The following is an 18,465-nucleotide window of genomic DNA, read 5'->3' as shown; positions in this document are numbered from 1 at the left end:
TTAAAAACAGCCCACTTAATTTATTACAACAAGTCAAGTCAAGTCAAGTTTATTTGTATAGCCCTAAATCACAAGCAGTCTCAAAGGGCTTCACATAGACAATCAATTGACAATTATTCTCAAAGCATCCCCTGATTTTGGGCTCCAACGCTGACTCAAACAGCCCTTTGGCACGAAAATACTCAATATTTAACTGGTTTTTTTCCTTAAATCATAATAATTTCCTTGGAAATTATGGGATGTATGCAAAAGAAGTGTATCTGCTTTTGCATTTTTACCTGTTGTGCCGCTGTCAATCTGTTGTGGCTTGTCCAATTGCCATCCAAAGCTTAAACTGAGCAAAAATATTCCCAGTTACTTATGTCGCCTTAAGTGCGTTCCACGCAGATACACACCTCACACACACACACGCACATGCATAAAACACTCTTAACCGCAAAACCAACATCTCCGTTCTCAGACGTGTAATTGAACGGTTGCCCTGATAGCCGCAAGAGGAAGTGCAGCTTAGTTTGAAAACAGAACTGGTTAATGATTAAAAACTCATTTCACCTTACCTACCATCTAAAGAATGCACACTTCCCACCCCTATTGCAGTGTCACCTAAATTCACCAAAACTTTGACAAAAGTTGTCTTTAGACAGTACACTGGTACAGTGCAGAGAAAGGTGAAAGAACGAGAAGGGCCATAAATAAATAAATAAATAAATAAATAAATAAATAAATAAATAAATATTAAATTCAACCAAATTTGGCAGCAACAACATTGTTCTCATTGGTGTGTCAAATTGAGCATACATTTATTGACTTATAGAGACTTTAATATCAATGTCATGGAACATGTTGATGTAAGGGGTTAATAATTGTTAATTTTTCCCTCATAGAAGCAACATGAAAGCTGTTTTGTAATGATGTTATCAGCTTCGCCCTCATCTGCATTTGAAGGAACTGACGAATGGAAAATGTACTGCTTGCATGTGCTCATTCATCATGCAATCTCCACACATATTCTGACATCATCTTTCAGGTACCCATATTACGGCTTCAAATTTGTCATTCTGTCCCAGAATCAACCTGAGCCGACCCCTTCGGTCGTGCAAAGATTATTTGCGCGCATACAAGTTGTTGCCATAAAAAAAGCTAAAATAATAATGATGATTGGCGTGATGACGGTAAGTGACTACAAATGAAGGCGACACTCATGACAAGACTTCATTTTTAATTTGTCTACTGCGTTGTACACTGTGAAATGAATGAAAACAAATACAGGTGACTTGTAAAAAAAAAAAACAAAAAAAAAGATCCACCAATCGCGACATCAATTCACTTCCCGCATTATCTTATGAAAAGAAAAAAAGACGTCAACAATAAGGCAGGCAAACCGGTTTCCAAAAAAAATGCCTGGAATGGGGAAAACCAACACTGACACATAAGATGTAGGTCGAAAGCACAGAAGGCAATATTCACTGTTGCTCTTTAAAAATTAATCTATCGCTTATTGGATCGATAATTTTGCTAAAGTCAAGCGAGGAGGGAGGACAGCCAAGGGCTCACAAGGTCATCGGCTATGGGCAATCAAGGTAAGACTTTTTTTTTTTGTGCTGCCTGACGACATTGTGTGACTCTGTCGCAGTTCTTAGAAGTTCAACAAGTTTTACAATAATTTTGGATTGACTTTGTATTCTTATACAGAATAGTGAATTTTGAACAATGGATGATGAATGAAGACTTGAACACCAGTTTAGTCTTAATATACAAATCCTCACTTTTTATCGACTAAGGCAGAGAGGTAACATTGTGTTGCATTACTGTGGTTGTATCATATTCTTTACGATCCTTTAAAAAAGAAAAAAAATCGAAATGTCCGTGTGTGTTGTCTCAGGTAGTAGGGTAAACGCCAAGGCGGTGGGGGTGGCCGTGGGTTTTTGCATCCTGGCCATTCTCTTCACCATCGCCATCGTGCAGTTCTGTTACAAGTACAAGTGCAAATCGTGCAAAAACTGCTGCAAGAAAAAACGTGAGTGAGGAGGACGCCCTTCTCCTCCATTATGTTCTCTTAAGATCACCTCAAAAAGCTCTTTTTTTTTTTTTTTTTTTAGAACCCCCGCTGACGGACAGAGTCCTCACGTGAGTATATTACATGCATAAGTGAAAATTCAATTTCAAAATTAACGGATTGTTTTCAATTTTATTTCCACAGCACGGTCGGCTTAAAAAAAAAGTCGTCTTCCCCTTTCACCATTAGTGGCTCTAAAAAATGACCTGTCACCTCTATGTCATTGGAAAAAAAAAGAAAATCACGTGTTTATAATATCAAGATTGATGTTTGAAGGGATTTTTCTTTAAAAATTACCTGGACTCTTTGTGTCATGTGACCCAGTTGGACTGATGTTTTCTTGTACTGCAAACACTACTGTATATAGACTGTATTAAAAATATGACAAATAAAAGAAAAAAGAATCGCCACTTTGGTAGTAATGACTTATGTTTGAGAAAGCAAGCAACAGCAAGTTGCTCACCTCCAAATCTCACACATCTGCTGAAATTTTGACGATTACGTGTCATGGAACTATCATGACTCATTGCTTTTCTCATAATATGACTCTGCTCAGTTGTTAAGGTTAAAAAAAAACCTCTTATGGTCATTTCCTTCTGTTTTTAACCATTCCAAAAAAACCAACTTATTTTCTTCTGCAGCAAGTTTCGTTTAAAAACATTCTGAACTCTTACAAATAACGTCGCATATCCATTTGAACTTGAAATGCAGAATAAAAACTTTGAAATAAGTACTTGAAAACACACACACACGCACATGCTCACGTACTAAATTACTTGTGCATTTAAAACAACCACATCATTTCTCTACCTTTGGAAATGTCGCTAGCTAATGCTAACACACAATACAAAATGCCATGCACAGGCTAATGAATAGCAGCAGTGTCTTAATGCTATAACCCTTAAAGCAATGAATATTTGAACACGAACAGTTGAACAACAAATTTAGGCGGATAATATAGCAACTCCCAAAAGGATATATTCTTTATCTTCTGCATAAAGCAATTAATACTATATTACTGCTCACTGATAAGATTTGGCTGTCCAATGAAAAGAAGCAAATGTTTAATGCCTTAAATGGGCTGGAGATGTTGACTTCTGTGAAAACAAGTTGTTTCATGAAAGGGGAAATGATTTTGTCTCAGTCCACTTCTCGGTTTCTAATGGAGGATTTGCCTACAGAACCGCAAATTGTGGTCATTTTTGCTGTCTTGTGTCATGACAGTGAAGACAATAAATACAGGCAAATTCAATTCACATGGCTTGTATTTAAGGAAAATAAATATTTCACACAAACAATAATGAGACAGTGACGCAATCTGACAAAGTCACATGTAACGACAAAATATCTTTACATTAAAAAAATAGTACATTTTAATCACATCACATAAATAGTTTCACTTCAATCGCACTTTCCTTTCAGCAGATGCGATATTGGGTTCGATTTACATTTGCATTTCTTTCCTATAAGGATATTTTTGCTGTATTTCTTAACCACATTTTTTTCTTCACACACCCTTCCATTTCGATACACAAAAAGGAAAGGGAGTATTATTCCCAAAGCAGCAGCTATTTTTTTGTCAGCATATTTTGAAACACGTCTCAGGTGGCTCAATCCGTATCCAGCTGTAAGTCGCAAAGCGAAATGGCCACAGTGTTCATGTTGAGGTCCACCCCTTGTGTCAGAGCTGTTAACAAAGGGAAACCCAATGTCGTTTCTGTCCGTGTCCTTCTTGTATCATTTAAAATGTCTTCCTTGCTCGGCGGGATTTTATGCTTTCGGATTGTTGTATCCTCGTGGACGATGCGTTTGAGGCACCAGGAGCATTGATCTGCACCGGAGCAGATACATGACTGAGGCCCTGCCCGGTAGCCCGGGACCACTTCGGCCAAAACTGGACCGGGAAGGATCTGTTTCGATTTCTCGTCTCGGTGACTCTGTAGTGCGGGGCTCTGCCTTCGATAATTGTCAAACTCTTTGAGGGATCCGCTCTCCTGACCCATCGTGTTCATAGTCGAGGATTCCAATCGGAATCCGAGTCCCACCCCGCTTTCCTTCCACCTAGTCTGCATGGTGTCATCCTGATGGGGATACACCGTTTCTCCCATGCTCCCGCAACCACTATCCTCTTGTCTCCTCTGTGGACTTCGATCTTGTTTTTCTGTAGCGCTGCACTCCATGCTAAAGCCACTGTCAAGGCTTGCCCTGTCGTCTTGTTTTCTCAAAACGCAAAGTGTCCCCTTGTTCTGAGGAATTTCTGCAAAGTTTCTCACTTCTGTTCTGCTGCCAGTGAGGAACCAACCTTTGTCTGTGACCACTTCGATTGGCCCTTCTCCAAGAGTGAGTGGATGCCAGCCATGAACAGGGGATTTCTAAAAAGTGAGAAGAGACAATGAGCCTTGGTTCATATTCAAATTGTGTCAAATGTGATATTTTTACTCTGTTCTATTTTCTAACTTGTGATCACTACAATACTCATTTGTATAGGTCTAAAAATGGCTACCTGGCATCAAACTGAGTTTCAGAGAATGTTTTCTGTTTGCGTACCAATGCAGCAGGCATTTTCGCCGGACGTTTCAGGTGACAAAACAGACCGACAACCAAAATGGCCGCCACAGCCAACACGCCCAGAACCGTCAGGGATGACACAGAAATTATGAACCATTCTGGAAAGAAACAGAAATGGTTTAAATATTTTCCCAACTTCTGTGTTTAAAAATACACTTTGCAATACAAGATTCCCCTACGCTATTAGCATAACTCGAGATAGTAATAGAAACTGGAATAATAAACCAATTAATATTCTCCAAAGCATTTTTTTTACACAGTGTTGAATAAATCAAGTTGATGAAAATTGAGTTTATGTACTAGCAATGGAACAAGGTAACTATTCGAGTTATATTAAATTTCATTATACAGTTTTGAACTTTTCTTTATAGTTTTAAAGCAGTAAAGAATGTAACATTTGATAACCATTTGTAAATAAACATGATATAATTCTTTGCCATATTGTTCTGCTCACCTTGTTCTGGAAGCAGTAGGCATTGTTCTGGGGATAAATCGCTCTTGGACAAAGCGCCGTTTCCCTCCACCATCATACTGACGCAGTATTCGACCCCCCACCGGAGAGATGTGAAAGTTTTAGACCCCTGATCTTCATTATCTATCAGGTACGCCATTATTGGCTCCTGTAAGTTTCGAACGACAATAATGTCAATGCATCACTTTATCAATCATTTCATAGATTTTTTTTTTCCGTCAAAACTTACTTTGGCTTCCACTTTGTCAATTTCGTTTTTTTCTTCCAGGTGGATGATGTAAGTAACCCCAAAGGGAAAGAGCTTTCTGAGGATAGGTTTTTGATGAATGTGGACTGTTATGGTGCTGGAGGTAGCGTATAACGTGAAGGAAGGAGGTTGAAGCTTGCCTGTGAGGTATGAAAAGAGGATATTTTTAATTGTTATATTCATTATTTTTTACATTTATTTATTGTTTATGTTTATTTATTTATTTATTTATTTATTTATCTTGAAATAATACCATAACGGATCTTAATATACAAAAAGATGGCGTGAACAAGAAATAATACAAGATAGTTTCTTACTTCCATTTGGGAGGAATTTCTTCACTGTCCACACTGACATGTTGGCTCCGTCAACTGTTTGAACCCGGACCTTATAGCCAGTTCCATAGTTATTTATGAGTCCACTCAGGTGGCAGTAGGTATTGGTAACATTTGTGCAGCTGAGCACCATGGCCCATTCACCAGCAAGCCTGATAGCACAAAATATATCTGTCAAGAACCCACCTGGATGTTGGTTGATTATATTTAGAGTGGAAAACATACTTTGCCATTTGCACATTGTATTTCAGGTCAGATGTGGTGTTTTGGGCTTGCTTCCAAAGAACGACCACCTCTCCATCCAGAACATTCACGGACAGTGCGTCAACCTGTGGGACGCCGAATGCTGTATTGCAAAGATAAAGCAGAAATCGACATTTTATATTCCATCTCAATACATATGAAACAAAAAGATGAGAAAGCAGTATTATCACAAATGTGTTGTTACCTGACACAAAATTGATGCTAGAGAGAAACACAAGAGCAACAACAAGCATCTTGTTGCTTTTAGTTATTCCAAGTACTTCCGCAGATGTCATCATTTAGGTCCAAAATGTTATCAGCCAAGACTTTTTTGATTTAATCCCTTATTCCGTGCAGCACCGAGAACAATAGAACCAAACCATTTCTGAGACTCGGCTGCTCTGATGTGTCGATTTTGGTCCTCAACGTGAGAAGATGAAGTGGAGGCACCTCGCTTTTCAAAGAGCTGTTCAAAAATCAAACCGCTGAACATTCCTCCCCCTCATCACGTGACCCATTTCCTGTTGTGACCTCACACACAGGTCCCAACAAGATTTTAACTTCCTCTTTAGCTTTTCCCTCTTCAGCAACGTGTATGACGTAAAGCACCTGCATATGGCTTTCACAGAACATTTAGGACTTCCCTTGTTCATCTTGTTTTCAATTATCTTTCTCATGACCTATATATAAATGTGTGTGTGTGTGTGTGTGTGTATGTGTGTGTGTGTGTGTGTGTGTGTGTGTGTGTGTGTGTGTGTGTGTGTGTGTGTGTGTGTGTGTGTGTGTGTGTATATATATATATATATATATACTTTTTTTATACTTTTTTTTCACATCGCATGAAATTTTAAATTTTACTCATTGAACATGTCCGCCATCAATGTCACAATAGAAAGAAATGAGTCCTATATATATATCAAATGCTAGATAATGATGATGGATAATTGTTGGTCAATAACATTATTTTGGTCCCTACGATTCATTTTCGTCAACAACTTTAACGGATCGTGGTGGGTCATTTTATTGGATTTTCTTTTGGTCTTAAACTGATGTTTTTTATGCAGCTTTATTAGTACAGTGTTCCCCCAGAAGGTTCTTCACAACTATTCAGCATTTGTTCATTGGGCAAGGGAAACTCCTCACTCCCCCCCTCCCCCCATAGTTTATTTTGCAATTCACTTTAGAAGAAAAAGAACTTTTGCATGAACCTCAGTTTCCCCTTCGGGTTTTCACCTTTTTTGTCTGGGTCACGTGACATTTTTTTCCTTTCTTCCTCTGTGCAAACAACGTGCAGAAAATGAAACTACTCAGAGGGCAAACTGAATCAACAATTGCTGATGCTAACCACTTTTGTTGCATCAATATAATATCATGAAGGGCTGCAACTAACAATTATTTAAATAATATAAATTATTCTTAAATAATAATAAATCTCAATTTATTTTAATCATCTAATCTTAATTCATTTGTTGATTATTTTTAATCAGATTAAAAAAATATATGTTTAAATTCCATCCTTTCTTTAAACTAGCCATTTAGCCTTATTCAGAATGAACCAATCAGTTTCAAGCGCACGTTAAATGGGATTGACAGCTCAAGTGGTGTCTCACAATCAAATTTCAGTCCATTGAAGCAGCTGTGGTGGTCTGCGGAAAACCGGTTGGACAGGTGTGTGACCTGCTGGCCACGCCCACCTTGGAGCAAGATGCAAGTGGAGGTGGGAGGTGTTTAGATGAAGGACACTGATAGTCGCAGCAGAGTAAAGAAAAGACGCTTGTTGACAGATGTACCGAGTCCGCATTTTTCCATTTTTGGATGCGAGCGAGCTCCACCCATGCGGTGACACCTCAAACCTCCACTTGTATGACAATCACTCATTCCGATGGCAAGGCTAAACCCGGTAGGTTTATGAATTGTCTCCCTGTTCTTTTGTTTCCCTTCTAACACTTCTTTCTCGCATGTACTCCAACTTCACCTTATCCACTGAAATCTCTTAACTCGTAAAAATGGTGAATCGTGTTTATTTGCACTTAAGGGAACAGACGGGAAGGATAGATTGTGGTCATTTGTTTCTTTTGTTTCTATTGCCTTAAAGTTTAGGTTTCTGCTTTAAACTAGTTTTGTCTCAATTTGATTTAATCACTTATTCATCTACACAAAAAATCATTTGTGTTTGGATAATTGTTTGATTGAGCTTCCGTTTAGTTGATCAATTAAATCAGTGCCAATTGACTTTGTCCCAAACACCTCTGGTCACTCGTGCCCTTTATTTATCACTATTCGGGTGAAACTGTAACCGATCCGGTAAAAGTGACATTTAACAGTCATTTTCGATGACAATGAAGACCGTGCAAAACGATACGTGTACGATAGCTGAGAAATAAGATAAACCTGCTTATCTGCCTGTTTTATCTCGGTAATCTCATTTTCCTAAGGGCTTTTATGGAAACTTGACCATTGAGCCATAGAGAAGATGTTACGAAATACCTTTTTGTTTAAAAAGTCTACGTAGACCTTTGTGTAATTAAGACCCCACCCCCGTTTAGAAATCCATCAGCACATTTTTAACATCCTGTCAGGTGACATTGCTAATCCTGATCACAAACGAGTTTAGCCACATGTCTTTGTTGATTGTTTTGCTCCTCAAAAAGATGATTGGAAAATTCCGGTTGTGCCTCTCCAATCGTGTTGAAACTTTCAACAATTACTTCCTCCAAAGCAAGAGATCAAAATGGCCTGTCATTTGTTGTTGAAAGAATGGCAAAGTTATTCCTAGTCCTCTATAATACATAAACAATACAATATATCAGATTTTATTTAAATCATCTAAAAATGTAAATCAAGTCCCTGTGCTTCGTCTAATGCAAAAAAAGTGTCACGTGACTCCGACTCAGATGTCTTCATCTTCATCCACTGCTATTTTGCCAAACAAATGTAAAACGTATGTTTTATTTTTTTTCCTCCACAGGACGATCTCCCGCCTCCTTACTACTCTGTCGCCGTGCACACTCAGCCCCCCCTCAAGTCTTACGAAGAGGTTGTGTATGGCGTCGCACCAAGCCCCACCCCTGCCAACCAGCCTCATTACATCCCTCAGTACGCACCACCTGTGGCCGCTCCCCAAGTAACCCAATTAAGTTCACGTGAGTCGCTGCCTTCTATATTTCTCTACGGACATAAACAGCGATTAACAGAGTATCATGTTACAGGTTGAATTGAAGATTGGCTTGCGAAGGTCACATGACCAATTTCTGATAACAGCTGAGTTGTGATTGGTTGATACCCGAAACAACGGTGATGTCATTTTCTGTTGACAGCGAGTGGCAAAATGGCCGACCCCTGTGATGCATACAAATGGGTGGATTTTGCTGCTTAATTCATGTTCCATAAACACAACACTGTTTTTTTGACTAGTTGGCCTGCAAAGAAAAAAATGGGGTTGATGTCTCCTTTAACTTTGACGTCATTTTGTGTGTTTGGCTCAAATGAGGTCAACTTCTGGATGGTGACCGCACATGTGCTATAGTTTCACAAAAATCTGGTCGTACTGAGTACTGGGCCAGTGGAACTTTATCTTTCCACTGTATTACTTTAAAGATATTTGTTTTGTTGCCCTTCCATTGGCTGCCAACTAGTCAACTTGGATGGGCTCTAGCTCGCCTCGTTAGGATAAGCGGTTTGGAAAAATAAATGGTTCGATGTTTTATTTGTATTGTGTTTCCATGCAGCCCCCAGGAGCAGAAAAAGAGGATGCTGTAAGAATGATGCGCAGTTTTACGGAGGCTCATGCGCTGCCTTTATTCTCATCGCCCTGCTGGCTGTTGCCATATGGATCGGAGGTTGGCATTTGTATTCGTTTGCTCTTCCGTTTTTGTTTGCAGGGGGGCCTTTTCCTGGATATTGTTGATAGACAACATTCTGAGTTTAATGATGGCAATTCTGCTACTAAATTTGCAGTTACATGATCATTCCTGACACTCATTAGCTTCTCTTTTCTCACCAATGGCAGTGCAATATGGCACCAGAGTATTTACACAAGACTTTAACAACGACAACAATAACAACAACATCGACGATCAGGAAGATGTAGACATCGACGATACAGAGTCTGTATTGATACGTGACACCTGCCCCGATAATGCAACAAACTGTGATGGGATCAATGACTGCGAGCTGGGCTCTGATGAAATGAACTGTGGTGAGTGTGCAAGTAATCACAGATCAATGGAGTCCAAACTATGATAGTTGGCACTGTTTTATTTTTTTAATTTTTATTCTGTCTCTTTACCAGTGAGGCTTGCGATTAGTAATCGTCTGGAAGTCAGGACCGCCAGTGATGGCCGTTTTCTTCCCGTCTGCTTCGACGGTTGGGACCAGAACATCGCTGACCGAACGTGCACCCAACTTGGGTTTCAAAAGTAAAGATTCACCTCTAATCTCTCATTCATACCAAGTGACCATAACATTACCTTTTCGTTACCCCCGAATGTATCTAGATCTTACAGCTATACAAATATCACAAAGCGAGACTCCATTGGACTAACAGTGACGAACAGCGTGTCAGAATCCATCCAAAGTCAAGTTGAAGTCAGGTAAATAACATTTCTTTTTCTGTTATTTGAAAGGTGTGGTAAATGCGTCCGCTTAGAATTTGGCCTCACGTCTCTCTCATTGTGACATCACACAGTTCCTCATGTCCAGATCAGAGTGCAGTCTCCCTGCAGTGCGTCGGTAAGCAGCAGCCATCTGTCCTGTGACGCACACATTGTATGAGCCAACTCAAAACCCAAATGTGATACCGTTTGTATCACCTTAACACTCGGTGCAGCAACATATTACTCTTGAATTCGAATAATTTGTTCACGTGAATTTGGTGGGACTTTTGCATTAAAGCTGCTAGCTTAATGCTAACAAGTAATGGTAAACACCATAGAGGAGTTACAAAATTAGCGTTAGTGTTCTAGACCTCAAAGTAACGGGCATTTGAACACAAACAATGGAGCAACACCTGCAGACATCACTATTGAAAGTGTTTAATAATAATAATACATTTTATTTATAGTACTTTATAAATCAGAATTGTATACATTGTTTTTCTATGTATAGGTAGATAGCTAACTTGCAAGGCTAACTAGGTCCCACTGATCCTGCTAAAAATAGTCATCATTTAAGTCATTGCTTGAACGTGGCTCTGGATTTTTGCCAAGAAAGACACAACTGTTTTACCACAAGTCCATTAAAAAGGACATTTTGTGTGTTCTTTGCACTTCAGAGTGCGGCAAGCAGCGGTCTACATCTCGCATCATAGGAGGGAACGTTGCAGACAGGGGTCAGTGGCCGTGGCAGTTAACGCTGCACTTTCGAGGGTTCCACGTGTGCGGAGGGGTCCTGATCTCTCCGGATTTTGTGCTAACCGCCGCTCACTGCTTTCCAAGGTGAAATGTCTACTTGGCATATGGCCGATGTTTAAAATGGATGACTTGATGTTGTCGTCCTACAGGAACAACCCCGCAGCGCTCTGGCCACAGTTCTGGCAAGTGTACGCGGGTGTGACGTCTCTGGACAATTTAACTCCGGCCTTGGCGGTGGAGAAGATCATCCTCAATGAGAATTACAACAACTTGACCAACGATCAAGACATCGCTCTGCTCAAACTTGCAACTCGGGTCGACTTTAACGGTTGGTTGAGCTTCTTTTCGCTTTCACTGATTGATTTCATCTCAGCATGTGTGGAAAATTGTATAGTGATGGATTTAGGATGTTTTTGTTACTCACATTCATCTGAGCTAATCTGTTCTTTCTTCTCTCAGATGATATTCACCCGGCATGCCTGCCACTTACCGCACAGCGGTTCCGATCTGGCAGTGCCTGTTGGACGTCAGGCTTTGGTACCACTGTGGCAGGATCGGGTAAGCTTGGGAAACATTTCTCTGATCGTGTACACTCAATAGCGAGAATGCAGTCGGACCGGATCTTGCGGCCTCGCTCACGTGCTGTTGGCAAACATTGCATAGCAACAACTGTTTTCCTTGAATGTAGGCGTAGTGTCCAATGAGCTGATGGAGGTTACTGTTGACCTCCTCAGCATGGCAGAGTGCAACAACCCTTTGGTGTATGGAGGCGCTGTGACGAATAACATGATCTGTGCCGGACACTTGGAGGGAGGCAGAGATTCCTGTCAGGTGACTTTTGAGGAGAATAGTTTAAATGCAGAATGCTATTTATTTATTTGTTTAAATTTTATTTATTCAAATATTTCCACTAATTGAAATGTGAAGCAGGCTGCTCTTTATTTATTTATCCATCCATCCATTTCTTTTATTTATTTATTTATTTATTAAGCTATTTCCATTAATTTAAATACAAAGCAGGCTGCTATTATTTATTTATTTATTCTGAAAAAGCCTAATGATTTTTTTTCCCCAATCTATTTCAATTACCACAAATGATTTCCTTGAACGTTCCATAATCTCATAATATTCAAACTCCCTTTTTGTCACATATTCATCAGGGTGACAGCGGTGGACCACTGGTGTGTCAGAATGAGGATGTGTGGTACCTGGTGGGCATCACCAGTTGGGGGGACGGGTGCGCCGAGCAAAACAAGCCGGGTGTTTACACCAAGGTGAGCCGTCTTCTGCCCTGGATCTACACCAACATGCAGGTGAGTCAAGAAATAGATCATCTAAGTCAGGGCCCTCAAATGAACCCGTTGACCTACTAATGGATTTGTCCACCCTGCTTTTTTCACAGTACCTAAGATTGTAATGCCACCTTTCTACCTCATCTTCCTCCGTTGAGCAATACACTGTGAAGCGGTCAAGCACGGAGGATCGCTTTGCGTCCAGCAGAAAATGGACGGACAGATTTAAGGTTGTATGGAGCGGCGGGGACGCACCGCCGCAATACCGAACGCCGTGTTTACAGCTGTGTGACTGTTCCCACTTGATGCACTGATGACTTGTTGTCTTGCATTCCTTCACCACTTTTGCCTTTTGTGTTTGCTTGTGTTCACACTATCACTGGGGATTTTTTTTTTCATCAAAATATTTGACGCTACAGTTGGACGCTCTTGATCAATTGAGCTGATGAGAAATAGAGAGGCTGCTTTGAGTTTCGAAATTGAAAGCAGTTTTTTTTTTTTCAAAATTACAACACTCACATGCTTGCGGTGTATCTGTTTGAAGATCACGCTATGAGAATAAAATGTAATGTTAGCTATATAATATATTAAGGAAAATCCAAGACTTCAAAATATACAATTTTTGTAGTATTCTTTTTATGGACAATTGTATATGTTTATTTTGCTGTATAAATGCCCCAAACTGTTTGATTTTAAACCTCATTAAAAATGTTTTTAATATATATTTTTAAGTCCCATTGTACTTTTTAATTTTCAAAGATTTTTTTCCCTCCCAAAGTAAAACTATTTAGGAAAAAAATACTCACAACCTTATCCTTGTAAGATTGATTTGATTCTCATTCCTCTTTCAAACTGTGCCATGCCGGCTCCCTTTGTGTCATGAAGTAAATTTCAGTTGTCTTTAACTTTAAACACAATTTTGCTTTCCATCTTTGTTTTTAAATTTTTATCTAGGTACAATGTTTTATTTAACGTGAATGAATTCTGTTATTTCCAATGGGAAGAATGTCTGTCTTTCAAATCCGCTACAGAGGTTCCACTACAGTGTATAAATAAGAGGTTCCACTACAGTGTATAAATAAGATAAATAAATGATTGCACGCTTTCCTTTTTCCTTGGGGCACATCTCAGATGTCAAATATTTAAATATCACTTTATATGCAGCCTTTGATTGTATGCACACTAGTGTGAAGAATCCCCAATGTATCCTATTTTCCTATTTATAATCTGATTTTATTTTATTTTTTAAAATCTGTGGAATCACTTTGTCTGAATATGAATTAATAAAAATGTCATCTTTGTGTTGTGGCTCACAGAAACGAAAACGCTTTATTGACCTGAGGAGAGACAAAGGAGGGAGGGGTACCAGAAAAAAAAGATATACAGTCATTCCAAGAGATCATATTGTTGTCCATTCCGCCTTCTCCTCCTCTTCCTCCCCCCCTTTCTCATCCTTCCAGTTGCTTTTGCTCTAGTCCAGCTTTCCACACACACAGATGAGAAGACTGGAGAGCAGCTGACTGACAACAGTGGGTGGGCTTCGTCTTTTTATTGACCTGCTGGATAAGCAAAAAGGTAAGTCGCTTGTTAAGATTTAGATGCAACTGCAATGCAAAAGATGATTGGTTAGTTAACATGTTTTCACCTTGACCCAAAACACACCCAAAATAAGTGATGCATGACGGTATGTCTCCTTGCACCGTAAATCATCATTGCAGCTTATAATGCACAATAGGCGCGTGTATAAAATCAGTCGTGACACGTCGATATTGAAATGAGGTGTGGTGGGTGGATAATGGACACATTCTCGTCCGCCATCGGGCGAGATCCACAGGTTGAATGCGCGCCCGCGCGTCACGGGTGGACTCCCGATAAACAAATAATTTGCTTCTGTTGTGTGATCATATTTGTATTTTTCAATCGGCGCTCATGCCGTTTGTTCGCTTTTTTTTTTTGCCGCCACGCCCCTCACGTTTCACGAGTGGACAGCCCACACCTTCCAACTGGACACAGTTGCCATGGTGATTGAAATAAAAAAAAAAAAAGGACAGACAGGACCGTGCGGGCGGTTGCCACAGTGACGTCACGTAAATCGATAGGAAGTCCTCTTGTGGGTGCGTGCGACCTATTCAGATGACCCACTTATGCGTTCATTGGGGAGCCTATGACGTCACGACACGATGGATAATTGTCTCAGCCATTTTTCCAGTGGATACACTTCGTCCATAAATATGTGATTAAATACTTTCTGAGGGTGTGGCCTCATGAAATGCAATTTGTATACATGAAATATGGGTTAAATTTGTAATCTATGAAATGAAGTTGACATGCTATGCTGTAGAATTAAATAAAACCGAGGGGTGTTTTAAAAAGCTTGTTTTGCCTCAGTAAAATCAGCTTAGCTTAACGCTAACAGTAACAAACAATGCAAAATGCCACTGACATGCTAAATGTAACCGTCGATCGTTGTGGCAGCAAATGGTGGAGCAGCACATGTAGACAGATACCACACCCCCTTGAAGAAAATCACTCAATGTTTGGGTTGTTGGGGTTAAAATTCTGTGGTCAAATAATCAATGATTGTCAGTAAAAAAAACAAAAAAAAAACACAAATTCATTCTGGAAAGAACGCCATTACCTTTTGTTGTCATGTTGCCAAAAGTAAGTGGGCAGGAATGTTCCTGCTGCTGATGTCTGATGGCACTAAATTGACCTAATAGAATTAAGGGGGCACAAACATCTTGTTAGGTGGATGAGCTTAAATGGATCAGACAACGTCCACCTACGGACTTCAAGCAGGACTCCTGACAAAATGTATTGAGCATTACTTTAAAAAAAAAATCGAATTTGATGTGAGTGGTGCACTTTGTGTGCATGTGATCTGCATAAAAATAGGCCAAGGTTGCACAGTGTCCTTAGGGAGGGTGCGAGTATTAATTTATTCCAGAAAAAGAGAGCATTTTGCCAAAGCATTCAACGAAAAAAAAAAAATGGTGCCCCCATAGTCTAAGCTAAAACCATGCATGGCATTATTTTTCTGATTTGACATTTGATTGGGGCTGTGTGGAATGGATCATCTATGAAGATGTCGAATTTGCTCCCGGCTTTGGCGGAGGGTTCCGCTCACCTCTGCCAAGTTGTCTCTCGATGACTGTCTCTCAAACACATCCTGCTCAACTGCAATGAACCATTAGTGGAAATTCCTTCCTGTGAGCTTCATCTATATTACATTACGAGCAAATCGATAAAACCGCTTTGCTCCGGCTGCGTGATCTGCTTTTGCATATAATAGCCATTTTTATTAAGAACATTGAAGTCTATTTTGTTCTCTTTCTAACTGAATGAGGAATGACAGACAGCAGTCCTGCCTGTAATCTTGTTCTGCTTTTTGTAACAATGCTTTCGGTGATGCGTTTGCTTGCCATTTTATTCAAAAATTTCAACCTCGGTGTTGAATGCATAAGGGGACTTGCTTCCCAAAATGCAGTACAACCATGGCAATTTTTCAGTTTTTTACGTTCATATTTGCTCCCCTCACCCTCCCGTTTTTTTTATTGGTCTTTATCAACAGTTGCCATGGAAACTACTTCTCTCCTCCTCTCGTCGCTCCTCATGTGTGTGGCGGGTAAGTAAACGAACACGTAAGCATACACGCACACATAGTCCTGTTAGAAATTCTTTACTAAATTACAACTTAAACTGATCAATAATTAAATTGCTTCATGAGAGTAAAAGTATAACTATATATATATATATATATAAATAATTTTATAATTTCATAAAATCATTTGAATTTTTAGGTTTTGTGTGTTGTATACTTAATTATGTCCTTGATAGGAAAGAAACACAAAACATAAGTCCCAAGCATGCATGTATGCAGATTGTCCACAAGAGGGCAGCCCTGCGTCATAAACTGACTCATTGAGTTTTTTTGTTTGTTTGTTTGTTTGACTGACACACTGGCTGAATGTTAGGAAGTCACACAATGGTGACACTTCGACATATCACATGCTAGATGTCTGATGTTGTCTTGTTAACTTGTCAAGCACCACACTGAGAATATTTTTCTTCTGTTTTATCTGCGACTCGTGTGGATGACTGTCAGCCGTAGCAGATGTTGATGTACAGGGTGAGTCTGTTTACCAGTTTGGAAGAAAAACACAAAATAGAAAGTGAAAATGAAAAACATTTGTGCTTTTATAGATGAACCGGAGAAAGAGGAAAACCCTTTTATCTATGGTATGGTTTTGCTTTTTTAAATGTTTGTTTTGGATGCATGATGTTTCTTGCTACTTGTACTACAAAGCATGGATCATTTATACCCCTTATTGTATCAAAATCTTGATCTAAACACTGATCAAATTCTCAACACAATGCACAAGTTCACCCAATTTGGGTTACTTTTAACCCAGCAGTTTTAATGTGTAGCACAATACAAACATCAGCGATTGCATGAGATGTTAAATGAAACGTTTGCTTTGCTACTCGCCAACTTGCTTTGTAGACTACGAGAGTCTGAGGATTTGTGGACTGGCCTTAGCTGTGGTGCTATTCACGCTGGGAATCCTGCTTATTCTCAGTAAGTAAACCACTATTCGAGTGTATGGAATGACATTTTTCCCTTTGTTATGCATTATGCAAAAGCAAAACAATCACAGTCCAGCTAATGGCTTCCCATTCATTTCAATGGGGAGAAAGTTGCTCAGCGATATCCTTTCTTCTTCTTTCTCTTTCAAGGTCGACGGTGCCGCTGCAGTATCAACCAGAAAAGCAGGTATGCCGCTGTGCCCTTCTGAATGACAAAAAGTGCTTCAGTCACACCACACGAGACATGTGGTTACCATGGCAACCTCTCTCTCCATCTGCAGGGCCCCCAGAGATGAGGAAGCGCAGGAGGAAAACCTCATCGTCTCAAAGGGTGAGTTGCCCCTTTCCACCTGCCATGTCAGCTCCCCTCAGCTCACCCCTGACATCCACAAATATAAAAATATAAGTTCACTTTAGGGAGTTAAATTATAAATTACTCCCCCCCGCCCCTCCTTTTCAGCCGCAGCAGCTGCCAAAGAGACTCCAACGGAAAACTGAGGCAGCTCCCCTCCGCTGTCAGCTCACACTGCCTTCTGATTTTATTTGACATGAATCCACGGCATCATAGCTATAACTATTAAATGGTGACACATCAAGGTAAGGGTATAATAAAATGTGTACATAAATCATATATATATACCCTAACGACAAACCTTTAGGCCCGTCGTGCTTCGTCGTGATCGTAGTCCTCAGTGCTCTTGTCTCTTCTTGTGCCTTCATGAAGTGTCCCGATTTGATTAACACCGTCCATACATGTCGCGGGTAATAGCACCTTTGACACAAGATGATCTTTAAGCTAGAAAGTGTGTCTGCGTGGTGTGCTCTAGTTTGTTTTGTACTCACAGCTACTGCTTTTTAGAGTTTAACATTTAGGTAGCAGTTTACAATCATGAAAGGGCTTATGAATTGTTTATAAATGGGTTACATATGTTATTAAGCCTTTATAAAATACTAGATGACATGGAATCACATGACCACATTAATCGCTTGAAAAATCTGAATGATGACTTGGAAGGCCATTCTGTCCTTTTGGGTGGAGCGCCATCTGCTGGATATGATTTGTCACTGCAACACCCCAATTGAAAGGGAAAAAAACCAGCAATGGCAGAAGTAGCTTGAACTTGCCAAAAAATGAGCCAACACAAATGATTAATGTCGTCAAATAGTGAGCCCGCCATGTTTTAAGTCATGCCTAACTGTTTATTAAGGCTTCATAATGATGAACTATTTATAAGCATTTGTAAACTCTATAAATGTAGCGTGTCAATGGATTTACTACGTTCTTTATGTTGTCAATTGTCCTTGGAAATGTTT

At 39.8% G+C, this 18,465-nt stretch overlaps 3 protein-coding genes and 1 long non-coding RNA gene across 4 annotated transcripts; 3 read left to right on the top strand and 1 right to left on the bottom strand.

Moving 5' to 3' along the window:
- Nucleotides 1–1,361: 1,361 nt before the first annotated feature.
- On the top strand, nt 1,362–2,460 carry LOC147054299 (uncharacterized). The gene is made up of 4 exons (XR_015066759.1): nt 1,362–1,580; nt 1,883–2,017; nt 2,100–2,127; nt 2,201–2,460. It is a non-coding gene; the product is annotated as an uncharacterized LOC147054299 (long non-coding RNA).
- Nucleotides 2,461–3,107: 647 nt separating this feature from the next.
- Nucleotides 3,108–6,460, bottom strand: il10ra (interleukin 10 receptor, alpha). Its single transcript, XM_085916484.1, has 7 exons — nt 6,127–6,460; nt 5,904–6,024; nt 5,661–5,830; nt 5,326–5,483; nt 5,079–5,244; nt 4,604–4,722; nt 3,108–4,428 (listed from the first exon to the last, which is right to left on the bottom strand). The coding sequence occupies exons 1-7, from the start codon at nt 6,218–6,220 to the stop codon at nt 3,667–3,669; spliced, it is 1,590 nt and encodes a 529-aa protein (XP_085772610.1). The 5' UTR covers nt 6,221–6,460; the 3' UTR covers nt 3,108–3,666.
- Nucleotides 6,461–7,629: 1,169 nt separating this feature from the next.
- tmprss13a (transmembrane serine protease 13a) lies at nt 7,630–13,286 on the top strand. Its single transcript, XM_085916787.1, has 13 exons — nt 7,630–7,821; nt 8,890–9,064; nt 9,650–9,760; nt 9,931–10,119; nt 10,213–10,339; nt 10,418–10,513; nt 10,609–10,652; nt 11,194–11,356; nt 11,422–11,600; nt 11,732–11,830; nt 11,961–12,103; nt 12,433–12,585; nt 12,675–13,286. Exons 1-13 carry the CDS (start codon nt 7,804–7,806, stop codon nt 12,687–12,689), a joined length of 1,512 nt encoding a protein of 503 aa, XP_085772913.1. The 5' UTR covers nt 7,630–7,803; the 3' UTR covers nt 12,690–13,286.
- Nucleotides 13,287–16,140: 2,854 nt separating this feature from the next.
- fxyd6 (FXYD domain containing ion transport regulator 6) lies at nt 16,141–17,743 on the top strand. The gene is made up of 7 exons (XM_085917017.1): nt 16,141–16,189; nt 16,670–16,693; nt 16,768–16,803; nt 17,069–17,143; nt 17,302–17,338; nt 17,433–17,482; nt 17,612–17,743. The coding sequence occupies exons 1-7, from the start codon at nt 16,141–16,143 to the stop codon at nt 17,647–17,649; spliced, it is 309 nt and encodes a 102-aa protein (XP_085773143.1). The 3' UTR covers nt 17,650–17,743.
- Nucleotides 17,744–18,465: the final 722 nt, after the last annotated feature.

Source organism: Syngnathus leptorhynchus, chromosome 7 (assembly GCF_054491065.1).
Source record: "Syngnathus leptorhynchus isolate UIUO chromosome 7, UIUO_Slep, whole genome shotgun sequence".
In the NCBI taxonomy this organism is placed as follows: domain Eukaryota; kingdom Metazoa; phylum Chordata; class Actinopteri; order Syngnathiformes; family Syngnathidae; genus Syngnathus; species Syngnathus leptorhynchus.
The sequence above is the reverse complement of the archived record's forward strand: the minus strand, read 5'-3'. Positions and strand labels throughout refer to the sequence as shown.